General features: G+C 34.0%; 1 protein-coding gene across 3 annotated transcripts in view; it reads right to left on the bottom strand.

Moving 5' to 3' along the window:
* PPM1A (protein phosphatase, Mg2+/Mn2+ dependent 1A) overlaps positions 1 to 12636 on the bottom strand; it is a 47288-nt gene that overhangs the window by 7789 nt on the left and 26863 nt on the right. For all 3 annotated transcript variants that reach the window (XM_020882900.2, XM_070469439.1, XM_070469438.1), the window contains exons 2-5: positions 8269 to 9122; positions 5967 to 6084; positions 1711 to 1819; positions 241 to 298 (exon numbers count right to left, since the gene is read on the bottom strand). In XM_020882900.2, the coding sequence (XP_020738559.2) occupies positions 241 to 298; positions 1711 to 1819; positions 5967 to 6084; positions 8269 to 9122 (1139 nt within the window). The remainder of the gene's footprint in view (positions 1 to 240; positions 299 to 1710; positions 1820 to 5966; positions 6085 to 8268; positions 9123 to 12636) is intronic.

The raw sequence follows: 12636 nt of genomic DNA, 5'->3' as shown, positions 1-12636 counted from the left end.
CTTGAAGAGGCTTAAAAAAATAATTAAAAGGGACTTTCCTCCTGTTTGAGTTAGATGGCCACTCACCATGATTAATGTCCTCAAGCACTAGAACTGTGATGCAGGCAGAATTCAGAGCACTCAATCAGGGGTGTGTGTAAGAGAATGGGTGCAGTAAACAGCTCTGCAAAAACAGGCAGGAAGGCTATGCATTTAGAGCGGAAGGGAAGGGAAAGCAGAAGGAGCTAAAATGTTACTTACGGTGTCATCATTTTTGTACGGATTCAGTCTATTGTAAACGGCTTCAATTACATTCCGCCTAAATTTAGGAAAATAAAAACAAACAGTTAATTCTTCAGAGCACGAGACTACTTAATAACTCATAGCCAGGTGTTCATTAAAATGTCAAGGATAATCATTCACAAATTATTTTACTTTTATTTCTTACGGTCAATAACTGAGCCTTATCTTAAGATATTTGGGCCCCATTGTTAAAGTACAGGTGAATTTACTCTAAAATGTACCATTCTACTAATACAATTAATAGAAGAAAAAAGTCATGGTTGGAAAAAAAAAAATTCAATCTATATGGTCTATGTCTATTTGAACTGGCATTTAGTTTTTATAAGTCAAAAATAATGATGCATTTCTTAAGAAATAATATTAATATATTCTGGTTAAGAGTTGAATGTTTTGAAGAAGATATAACTTCAACATCTGTTATGATAAAATAATTTAGATATTTTACATATAGGTTTCTGCTTTTCATAATGTCCCTTTAAAAAATCTCTATTAAAACTGAAATGTCAAATATGATATTTCCCTGGCAAGTCTAGTAATTACTTTTTGAATAATATTTTATTAAAAATAAGAATCAGTAGTGGTACTTCTGAGTTATAGCCTCCCTACTTACAAAACTGACTTGAAGCAATTTTATATTCAATCATTTCACAGAATATCATATTGGAAGAAACAATTTCCAAGATATAAATGCTTCAAACAGGAAGTTTTGAACAATTACATGAAATTTTTAAAAACATGGCTACACTAACAGAACAAGTAGAGAAACAGGAAATTTGTCAGTATATCTTTGTAGATCAATTACATGAATATCTGAGGTAACAATGTCTTAAGCCTTGAATTGTAAAACTGCATAAAGTCTCCACTGCAGTTTACAAAGATCCAAGGTTAATATGTAACACAGGTTAAGTCCAGTTCTATGAACTAAAGTGCAAAGAGAAAAAAACAAGAAATGCATCTACCTATCTTCCTTCACACCAAAACCCAAGCAACCAGCATCAACAACCCAAAACATCGGGAAAATCATAGATACAGAGAAATGGCCCAGGAAGAGGAAGAGACAGATGCTCATCCATGTAGTATTCAGTTATCCAGGGATTAACAAAATAAAATTATAGTAGGAATAATACTGACATCTGGAATTTTATAGTACTATGTAATTTAGTTTAAAATTTTTTTACTGTATTATCTCATTTACACTCTATGAGATAATCAGTGTAATCCAAGCCTCCACTGAAGACAGCCTTCAGTATAATTAGTTACAATGATATTCTGATACCTGTATATCATTAACACTGAAAAACAATGAACCACAAGTTAACATTCTGAAGTCACTTTAGAAATTATGTAAACACACGTCTGACCTACAGACGACACCAAACATTTTCATGTACCCAGACAAATGCTAAGAGTGTTCAAAATGTAACTTACTTGCTCGCCAGTTCACCCCCTGGTGGGAGGCTGGGTATGTTCTCACTCGCTAATGTGCGCATCACATGGACTAAGTCAGGGACGCCGTCCCCCTGCTTCTTTATGATTTCTGGGAATCAGAAGTACTTTTTTTGTAAGTGTTATTCAAATTTAATAATAATAATAAAAAAATGAAACAAAGATAACTTAGGTTTTTAAAGACGGCATATACATCTGAGATTTTCTAAACTAGTACAAGGGAAAAAAAATCAAATTGAACTTTGAAAATTGATGACAAAAGGATGTACAAAATGATACAAGAGATACAATACTTTCCAGATTAACTTCAAAGACCAAATATAAACAAGATAAAAATGTGAAAAAATTTCATATTAAAATCAATATATTACATAATCAGGGATACATGTGTACAAATGAGGATATTCCTCTCAAGATGCCAGCTAGTTACTTCAGAGGAGATTAGCTCCTCTAATTAGACTGGAAGCATGTTTCCTGAATTTTGCCCTGAAAATACAATACACATTAAAAAAAAAATAAACAATTTCAAGATCTTAAAAAAGAAAAAAGAAACCCTTTAAGTATGTGGGATTTACTGATGATATACTAACACAAATCATATTTACATGTTTATATTTACAAAATGATACTTAAGTAGCATGGGCAGAATAGGTCATACACTTGAACCCCACTTGCTGCTTAACTTCTGTCTAAAGTATCTTTAAGCAATAAACAGATATATACCATTTCCTGTTGATTATCTGAACAAGGCCTACAGAATGGAAAAAAAGTCTAAATTACTAAGTTTTCTAAAAAGAAAAAATTTGATAAACCATACAACTGTATTTAAAATTGTTAATTTTAAAACATTGTTATTAAATGGGAGTGATATGATCTACAGTATTGCCATGCAGATGCATATTGTCATTCATACCATAAAATACCAATCCATTATGCACAGACAACTTAAAGAGTGCTCAAATTATTTAAGTCCAAGAAGTCTTTACCTGGAGTTTTAGCATATTTATTCTAAACATAAGATCATGCCAAGAGTATTTGTGGTTATATGTTCAATTTTTTGTTTTCAATTATTTATACTAAGAAATTTTCTTTGTCATCACTGGATATCATTCTAGTTCTCAATCTGTAAATACCGTTGAAAATAACAATGCATGTAAAGATTTTTCATCCTTCAATCAAGTTTCAAAATATTAATTCATCATTAAAGGCACATATTAAAAGACAGACGCTGCTACCCATACTTCTTTAAAAGGCTCAAATTGTCCTTTTTAGGATTAAGGCCAAATTTTACCATCTTTTTTTTTAAACCAGTCTTAAATCTGAACAAAAAGCAAGCATCTCAGATTTGGTTTGCCAAGTTCCTTTATTGTATAATCTTTAACATCTAGTATATTTATTCTACATGATTCTAATGCTGGAAATTTGCTGTACAAAAATAAAGGAATTTGATGTTTACCTAAACTGCACAATTTCACAATCTAAAGTTGTAATACACTTAACATACAGTCTCTGCTAAGCCAGTACAATTATTGGACAGATAACTAGATACAATATAAATGAACACTGATGATAAATTCAACTGATGGTTTCAGGTCTGAAAACATTACCTTGAATCATCTATATTAGATGTATTATATACCTCCTTTGTTAAAATATAAAAATTAGGATATTTTAATTGTGAAGAAAATTACAGGAAGACAAATTCTTTAAAAAAATAAGACTTTAAAAACAGTCATCTCTCCTATTCCACATGGGACCATACATTTAAACTATCTGAGCATTTAACACTACACTAGCCTTGCTTCTTTCTGCTTTAAAAAAAATAAAGAAAAAGAAATTTTAAGAAATATTCCTTTAACTGCTCCTGGACTATTCATTTCAATTAGAACTGTAAAAAGGCTGAGTGCTTTTATTAAAGGATATATGTGTACAGAAGGTCTACGTTTCACTTGCTCACGTATGCTGCTCCTCCCCACTTCCCTCTGCCGAGTCTGAGAAATTCTATCAGTTATCTCCAAATTAGCAACTTTAAAGCTTGTGCAGTCAGTAGCAAATAAAAATATAAAAACAACACAGGTATCCTCTTAAATTGGCTTAGAAGGACCACAGCCTTAAGTGGTATAGTTTAAATTATGAGTTCCATCTTTTCACAACCCTAGAGAGTCAAGTATTTTGTAGATCACAGGAGGAGAGCCAAAAAGCCTTTGTCCTTTTCTGTGGTGTGGACAGAGAAGCCACAAGTACTCAATGCAAATAAAATGAGGTTTAGTAGGTCACAGCAATTTAGCGAAGGCATGTATTTAAAGAAAGAAAAAAAGAAAAAGGTACTCAGTGCCTGTTTTAAAAGCTGACTGCAGTATTTATCACTTTTTAAGACACATAATTTTTACAATGCAAATAGCTACATTCTTTCTATGTTTTTAAATATAGTAGTGATTTTAATTAATGTAATATTTAGATGCAGTCTCATCAAATCTACCTTGGTAAAGAATATTGTATTTCTGACATAATAATCTCCAATTGAACAATACAAGTATAACAAAACTTCAACATACCCAAAATATTGAGTATTAATGTAAAGTTTGTTCAGATGGCAATTCCTGCTTGATAATAGGCAATATAAAACTTAATATTATAACATAAAATTACCTATCTAAAGCAATTATTTATAATTGCATCAAAAACTTAAAAGAGTGCACACTAAAGAGAAAAAGCAGCAATTCATTTCTAAAATTTGACTCCATTTCTTAGTAAATAAAACTAAAGTAGGTATTTCTTTAAATCAATAAGAAAACATGTACTCTCAAGTTAAAATGCCAATAAATTAAATATCAACATATCCCAATATATATTCTTCTTCAGGTTTTGTATTTTTCCAAGAACAAACAGTGTGAACCAATGTGCTATAACTTGGTAGCATTCTAAATATTTTCTTACTGTATTATGTATAAATAACTCATATTGAAATGAATTATTTAAAACAAAGAATTTCCAAGACCCTTGGTAATAGTGAGGAAACAAACTCAACTGAATAGTATGCTTAGTAAGTGAAATACTAAATACTACGTATATACTAGTAATATATATATCACTATCAAGAAGGGGAGAGAAGTAAAAAACAAAATAGCAACTCTAAGACAGTACTGAAAATCAAAACCAATCACCATTCTAACACCAGACTAATTATAACTGGTATCAAACAGTAAAAGGAGAGAAAACAAAATTAAAGTGCATATTAATTTTAATAACGCAGGCACAACAGGATTTAAGTATATAGTATATCAATGTTTACATGGTATTAAAGGTCTTTAATAGTGTATCAATGTTTACATGCTATTAAAGGTCTTTAACGTGCAAAGTAATAACATTAGGAGCCAAAAAAAATGCATTTTAACACTATCATAGGCATGTCAAGTTTTTCCTGCTTAAAGAAACTGCATAATCTACAAGTTTATTGCATAATGCAATAAACTGTAATTCTCTGGGGATACTTAATATTTATACCAAATAGCAGCTGCATCAATAATTATTTTAACATTTTTCAAATATTTAAAGGCATCACACCTGAGAGTTACAAATGCCTTTCTAATTGTCTCAAAGTAATCTGCAGAATTATGATAAATACACTTCTGTAATTTCCAACTTAATTTCTTGATTTTATTCAGCATTTACATTTCTGCCAGGTAGAGACCTAGTATGTCTTCTATTCAGGTTTATGTTGTCGAGGTGAGGCAGTTTATGGCTTAGGCAAGAAGCTTTGAAATAGTTTAAACTAAATTTTTAAAAGCTGTGGCACATGAAAGGTATTAATATGATCTTCAAGTTCTTATTTTAAAAGTCCCAAAGATGTTAAATTCATAAACACAGCTTTACACAAAAGATGGCATTCAAATTATCACCATCATAATTGATTTATAATAAACCATAAATCAGACTTTCCTGGCATAAAATTATTCACGCCAGTGAATTAATCAAGAATTTGAAAGCATACAAACATTTTACCAAGTATCCTGAACAGAATGTACTGGGCCATACTTGTTATTTCTAATATAACTGTAATAGGACAGTAACAAATACCTCAACAGCTACTACAGAAATGCTCTTTCCCACTTCTGTACACTAAACACCAAATGTCGAAGCCATGTATGTAAAGATCTAAAAGTTAACATGTTATAAAAGTTTGATTATGCTGAGGTTTTTCTTTAATAGAGCTACTTATTTTTTGTTAAATGATCCACCTTCTACTCTGCTTTCCAGGTATTTGTCCAACTCTTCCTCCTTCTTCACTGCTTCTGGCGATACTTTGGGTGCATTTGGAAAACAGATCAATATCACACTCATGTTGTCTCGACTTCCCTGGGAAGAAAAAAGTTTGAGAAAACATTTTGTTTCCTTTTTGTAAACATTTCCTTGAGAACGTTGACAGCCATGTCAATTATACTTGTTCTAGTGAGAATATATATTGTTTATAAGGAGAGAAAAATATATATGCACATGTGGAAGGGCATCCCCCAAATACATATATAGTACCTATGGTATATAGAATAACCAATACTCTAAAAGACAGGAAAGAAACACTACAGGTTAAATTCTACTGCAACAATAATTTTTTAAAGTTTTATAAAATAAATATTTCTGAACATTTACTGGTGGCCTACTTAACATGAAGTGATACCTAACACAAATACACATACACACATACATTGAATTCAACAAGGTAGAAAATTCTAGTGATATTCCTTACAACATAATTTCATCTGTAGTTACACATATACCTGACAAATTTACATTTAAAATAAGTTGTGGGACTAACTGATTTGCTTCATAATAAGTAGAAATATGGAATTAGAAAACTACATATATAAAGTTAATAAACCAATTTTTAACTTTCATAATTTTTTAAAAAAGGCTTAACTTTTAGGAAGTACATTCATTTAAAGACAACTACATATTCAAAATACTATAATTACAATACTTGAATCAATTTTGGCCTCCCCACAAATCACTTCCTTTTCCTATTATTAATAACAACTGGGAGTTACCTTCTATAGAGCATAATGCAGAATAGATAAAGTGCAATCTGAGTCATAATTTACTAATATCTGAATCTGATAAGTCTCCTAAGAAAACAGCTTTTAACTTAGTTAACAAAGTATTTAATTCTTAAGTGCTAAAGGATAAACCTAACAAATGAATGCCACTTTGTCCCTTTTTTATACTAAAAGGGACAAAGAACATAAGCATCATTGTTTTGTTCCTCCTAAATTCAAAAATTAATAGTGTGCACTATCAAGTTGTTGTTCTATTGATTTTTAACACATTTGTTAGATGTTACATAAACTTGATTTGTGTTGGATGTTACATAAACCTGATTTTTAATTAAGATTTTAAGTATAGCTGGCAGTTGTGCATATAAAACTACAAACAGTATTCTATTGACTTACTATTTCTGAGTTTTAAAAGAAAATCAGACATATAGCCTCTGAAGTTTTATAAAATCAGAATTTTTTAAACAAACAAAAGAAAACCCACACAGAATTAGTAAGCATTATTGACAAAATACAGCAGTATGGTAGAAAGAACACTGCACCCAAGTCAAGGGCTTGGCTTCTAGTGTCAGTGCTGCAACTAAAGGAGTCAACTGTGTAACATTTAAACTTCTCTTAAAAAGGGAGCAACATGTATCAACTACACAGTCTGCTAAACTAGGTACTTTATATGTATACATTAGCTCATTAATTTCATTCCCCAGACTTATGAGCTCAATATTATTTTCTTCATTCAAATAGCTGAGAGAGGTTGAACAATTTGTTCAAGGCTGTACAGTACAAAAGTAACAGAGGTAAGATTTGATTCCACCTCTGACTCTTAAGTCCGCAGAACATTCTGTTGCTCATCTACACAATCCCATTTGATTATCCAGACAACCCCATAAGACAGGGTAATAATATCTCTCTCTTGAACAATTAAAGAAACTGATTTTCCAGATAGTTTAAAGAGCTTACCTGAAGTCATACACAGTCTCATACCAAGTGCTTCTGACTCCATGTCCAAGGCTATTTCTATTATGTAACACCAAATCATCACTAAATCCTCTTTTGGTGCTACAGATTCATTAGACCAGTCTCAAAGTATTTCCATAAATATACTGAGATATCACATGGTAAAATAAAATATTAAAATTCTAAAATGCCTTTCATTTATAAACAATGAGGCTTAACTCTTTCCATTCCCCTTTCGAAAACATTCACTTTGATACAGTCTTTTCACCTTTGATAATACTGCATAATATCAAAAAACTCAAGTAATTATGGTTACTAGAAAAGACTAAACATCCAGATTATAACTCTTGCATTTATGGTAACTGGACAACTTATTTCTAAGAAGTACTCCTATATTCTTTTCATAACTGATGAAAAGTATTCAGCAACTGTACCAAAAACTTATTTCCAAACTATAGGCTCTAAGATGATTTTATACTAGAGTAGTAATTAAGATGACATAAAATCATTTCATCTTAAAAAAAAAAAGTCTAGCTACCTTATACAAACAGGTGTCGACTACTTCATTGCAAACTTTCTCAAGGTCATCAGTGACTTCAAGTCTGGATCTTACAAAATCACAGAGCTCTTCATTTCCCATGACATCCCAAATACCATCACATGCAAGAATAATGAATTGATCATCTTCTTCAGATCTTTCAATATCATGGACTTCAGGCTCTGGTGAAACAAGCTGCTCTGTAGGACCTTTTCCATGGACACATTTGTAATCAAAGTCCCCAAGGGCCCTCGACACAGCCAGAGAGCCATTCACACGCTGAATCATTACAGAACCACCTGCATTCTGAATTCGTTCTTTTTCCAGCGGATTACTTGGTTTGTGATCTTGTGTGAAGAAGTAAACTTTCCTGTTCCTACAAAGTAAACCTCTTGAGTCTCCACAGTTAATGAAGTAAGTATGTTGAGGAGAAATTAAGACACCCACAGCTGTTGACCCACTTCTATCAGCACCATGTTTCTTCTCTGACATAACTCTCATATGTTCATCAATCTCCAGGAAACCTGTTCTGATTCCATTCTTTACATTTTCCACAGAAGGTGCTCCTGCAGACCCTTTAAAATCCTGGTTATTGGTGATGTGATCTAACAAATGCTCACAGCAGTATTTGGCAACCTGAGAACCAGCATGCCCATCATACACAGCAAAGAATGACCATGTTTCAAGTCCACTTGGCAAACCGATCACAGCAGTATGTGCATCCTCCATTTCAACTCGCCAGCCTTGCATGCTGCTTAGCCCATATCGCAACCCATTACCCTGCCCCTGGGCATTATGTTTTTCCATCTTTGGTTTGTCTAAAAATGCTCCCATTATGTCTTGATTCTCTAGGTCTGCAAAGGAAGAGAAACAAAAAAGTTAATAACTATCTTATAAACAAATTATCAATACAAATCCAACAACCTTTCTTTAAGAGTGAAGGAAATACAAAGAAAGCTTAAATATCTTAGTTGAGTATTCAGGATTTTCCAACGTTTGGTTTCAAATATCTAGTTTTATTCCTACTACATGAACCCTCTGAAAAAGTAAAAAAAAAAAAATCTACTTACAATGATCCAAATTTGCATGCTCCTTCTCTTAAGCCTTTCCTCATGTCAGTGCCCTTAACTGGGATTTCCTGCCTTTCCTCCTTCCTTATATAAGTAAGTATACCCGTCCTTTAAATTCTAGCTCAAATTCTATGTTTTCCATAGGTTTTTCAGTCTTTGATAAGCCAATAAGTTATTAAATTACTGTAAGTGGTTCAGCCTCAGTATTCAAGCTGCAAAGCAATTATACACACCTATAACAAAATTTACCTACTGTAATCTAACCTAGTGGTAATAACACATATCATTATGATAGCACTTTATAATCACTCAGTATAAACAGTAAAGGAGATCAAAAGGTCTAGGACAGTGCTGTGGACAATCTGAAAGCTTGGCTAACCTTTCCCAATAATCAAAAGCTAAAACCCCTGGCTTGGAATGGGCTTACAAGGCAGGAAGACAGTGTTCAGGATTCAGGTTGGCCTTTACTTGAGTAATGGCCTAGGAATGTAGAGACTTGGGGTCTAAGTCATCAAATGAGTCAATAACTGAATGCAATCTGAAAGAAGGATAGAATCAGATTTAATGAAGGTGGAGAGAGATGGGTAGGAGTGGGGAAAGTACCTAGGTAAATTAGGACGAACTTAGGAAATTGGGAATTTGTGATGCTATGATGCTAAGCTCTGAAAAGAAGTTGGGAAGAGAAAGAGGAAGAAGAAAAACAACTCGGGAAAATTTCCCGGCAACCTCTCGCTCCTTCTTTATCCTACTAAGGCCAAACTAATACACAGCAGAGAAGTCTGGCTGATTGGTATGATAAAATGATCTCCTGCCTACTTGTCCACTTACATTACAGTTCCACTAATGGAAGTTAAATAATGAAAACTAGTCTTTATTCCTTTCTTAAGGTGGTATTCATCAAATTGATACATAATATGGCAAGGGTGAGTGTTTTGATGGGACAAAGATACAATAGTAATGACATCTTAATAGCAGACAATGTGTAAGATGAACTCTAAATCATTCTAAGTTTTGCAAGCATTACTTCATTTATTCTCAAAAAAACTCTGAGGTAGGTTATAATATTATGTTCAATTTATATTAAGTTGATGAAAAAGTAACTGTGATTTCAAACTTTGAATTTTAAATCATTGTAACCAGGCTCAAACATATCTTTATTAATCAAAATAGGAACCATTACAATCAACAATTTTGCCAACAAGAAATAAGTTTGTTTAATCCTGCAGAGCAAAAATCCATGCTTGGGGGCTTCCCTGGTGGCTCAGTGGTAAAGAATCTGCCTGCCAATGCAGGAGACATGAGTTCAATCCCTGATCCAGTAAGTTCCCACATGCCTCAGAGCAACTAAGCCCACACACCATAACTACTGAGCTTGGGCTTGAGCCCAGAAACTGCAACTACTGAGCCCATGTGACCCAACTACTGAAGCCTGTGCTCCACAACAAGAGAAACCACCACAGTAAGAAGACCCCGCTCTACCCAACTAGAGAAAAGCCCACACATCCATGAAGACCCAGGACAGTCAAAAATAAATAAATAATAAAAAATCCATGCTTGGGGATTCAATCAACTCTAGGAAAGCATTTTCTGCCTCCTGCTGATTGTGGAAGCTATTTTCCCTGCAAAAAGTTGTCAAGATGCTTGAAGAGGCAGTGGCTGATGAGCCGTCAACTGAATGTGGCGGACGAGGCCCAACTTTATTCAGCTTCTGAAGTACTGGTTCTGTGAGGTGCAGTCAGGCACTGTGGAGAAGACTGGGCCCTTTCTGTTGACCAGTGCCAGCCAGCTGCAGGCACTGCACTTTTCGGTGCATCTCATAGATCTGCTGAGCATACTTCTCAGATGTACTTGATTTTACCAGGATTCAGAAAGCTGCAGTGGATCAGATGGGCAGCAGACCACCAAATAGTGACCATGACATTTTTTTGGTGCAATTTTGGCTTTGGGAAGTGCTCTGGAGCATCTTCTTGGTCCAACCACTGAGCTGGTTGTCGTACTTTTCATTGTATGTCACAATCCAGTGGAGAAATGGTTCATTGTTGTTGCACAGAACAAGAGAGGAGAACACTTCAAAATGATTTGGTTTTCAGTCAGCTCGTTAGGAACCCACTTATTGAGCTTTTTTACTGTTCCAATTTGCTTCAAATGCTGAGCGACTACAGAATGGTCAAAGTTGGGTTCTTGAGCAACTTCTCATGTGTTTTAAGAGGATCAGCTTTGACAATGGCTCTCAACTGGTCACGTCACTGTCAACTTCCAGTGGCTGGCCACTACCATCCTCCTCTTTAAGGTTCTCGTCTCCTTAGCAAAACTTCTTGAACCGCCACTGTACGTTCTGTCAGCAGCTCCTGAACCAAATGAGCTGTTGTGAGCTGTCTCCACTGGTTTATGACCCACTTGAACTCAAATTAAAAAGTTGCTTGAATTGGCTTTTTGTCTAACATCATTTCTATAGCCCAAAATAAACAGCAAGTAATAAAGTCATTAGCAAAAAAACCAAAGTGAGAAATGTGCATTAAAACAGTAATATAACTACATTTAAGAATGTATTTCAATATCCAATGGCAAAGTTCAACAAAGCAAAATTGCAGTTACTTTTGCACCAACCTAATAGATGAACTTTATTGAGACTAAAAAACTTGGCCAATGTCACTCATCAGAAAAATTTAGGGGAATTAGGACTCAAATTCAAGTCTGCCTCACTCTAAAGCACCATTTACTACTAAGGCAATGGTCTCAGTCATGGCTGTACAAAAGAACTTATCTGTGGACTTTTTGAAAAAATCAAAATTAAAAAAAAATTAGAATTTCCACAGTAGGACTGCAACCTAGGCATCTGTGTACCACTGGTAAAGATTAGAGATGGAAAGCCTAGGTAGGAAGATAGAAGATGATAGAGCTGTAGTGAGGTTAAGTCATCTGCTGAAGGTCAACAGCAAGTTGCCTCATCTCTGTACCTCAATTCCTTTTGCGAGGCTAAAGGGGAGGTGGGAAGGGTTACAGCCAGCCCTCCATATCTTCGGGTTTCACATCCATGAATATGAAGGGCTCACCATATTCACTGTACTACACTTATAGAAGGGACCTGAGCATTCACATATTTGGTATCCACGGGGGCTCCTGGAATCACTCCCTGCAAATAATGTTGGACAACTATATTCTTAGGACACTTGATATCACTAATCTAGCATTCTTTTTTCATCTGTACAGTGGGCATATTAACACTTACCTCTGAATGCTGCTGCAAAAGTTTAAATGAGGTAATGGCTGCAAAGTAGTTACATTGAGTATAGCAAAA

The sequence above is a fragment of the Odocoileus virginianus genome, chromosome 6, assembly GCF_023699985.2.
Source record: "Odocoileus virginianus isolate 20LAN1187 ecotype Illinois chromosome 6, Ovbor_1.2, whole genome shotgun sequence".
Taxonomy (NCBI): domain Eukaryota; kingdom Metazoa; phylum Chordata; class Mammalia; order Artiodactyla; family Cervidae; genus Odocoileus; species Odocoileus virginianus.
The sequence above is the reverse complement of the archived record's forward strand: the minus strand, read 5'-3'. Positions and strand labels throughout refer to the sequence as shown.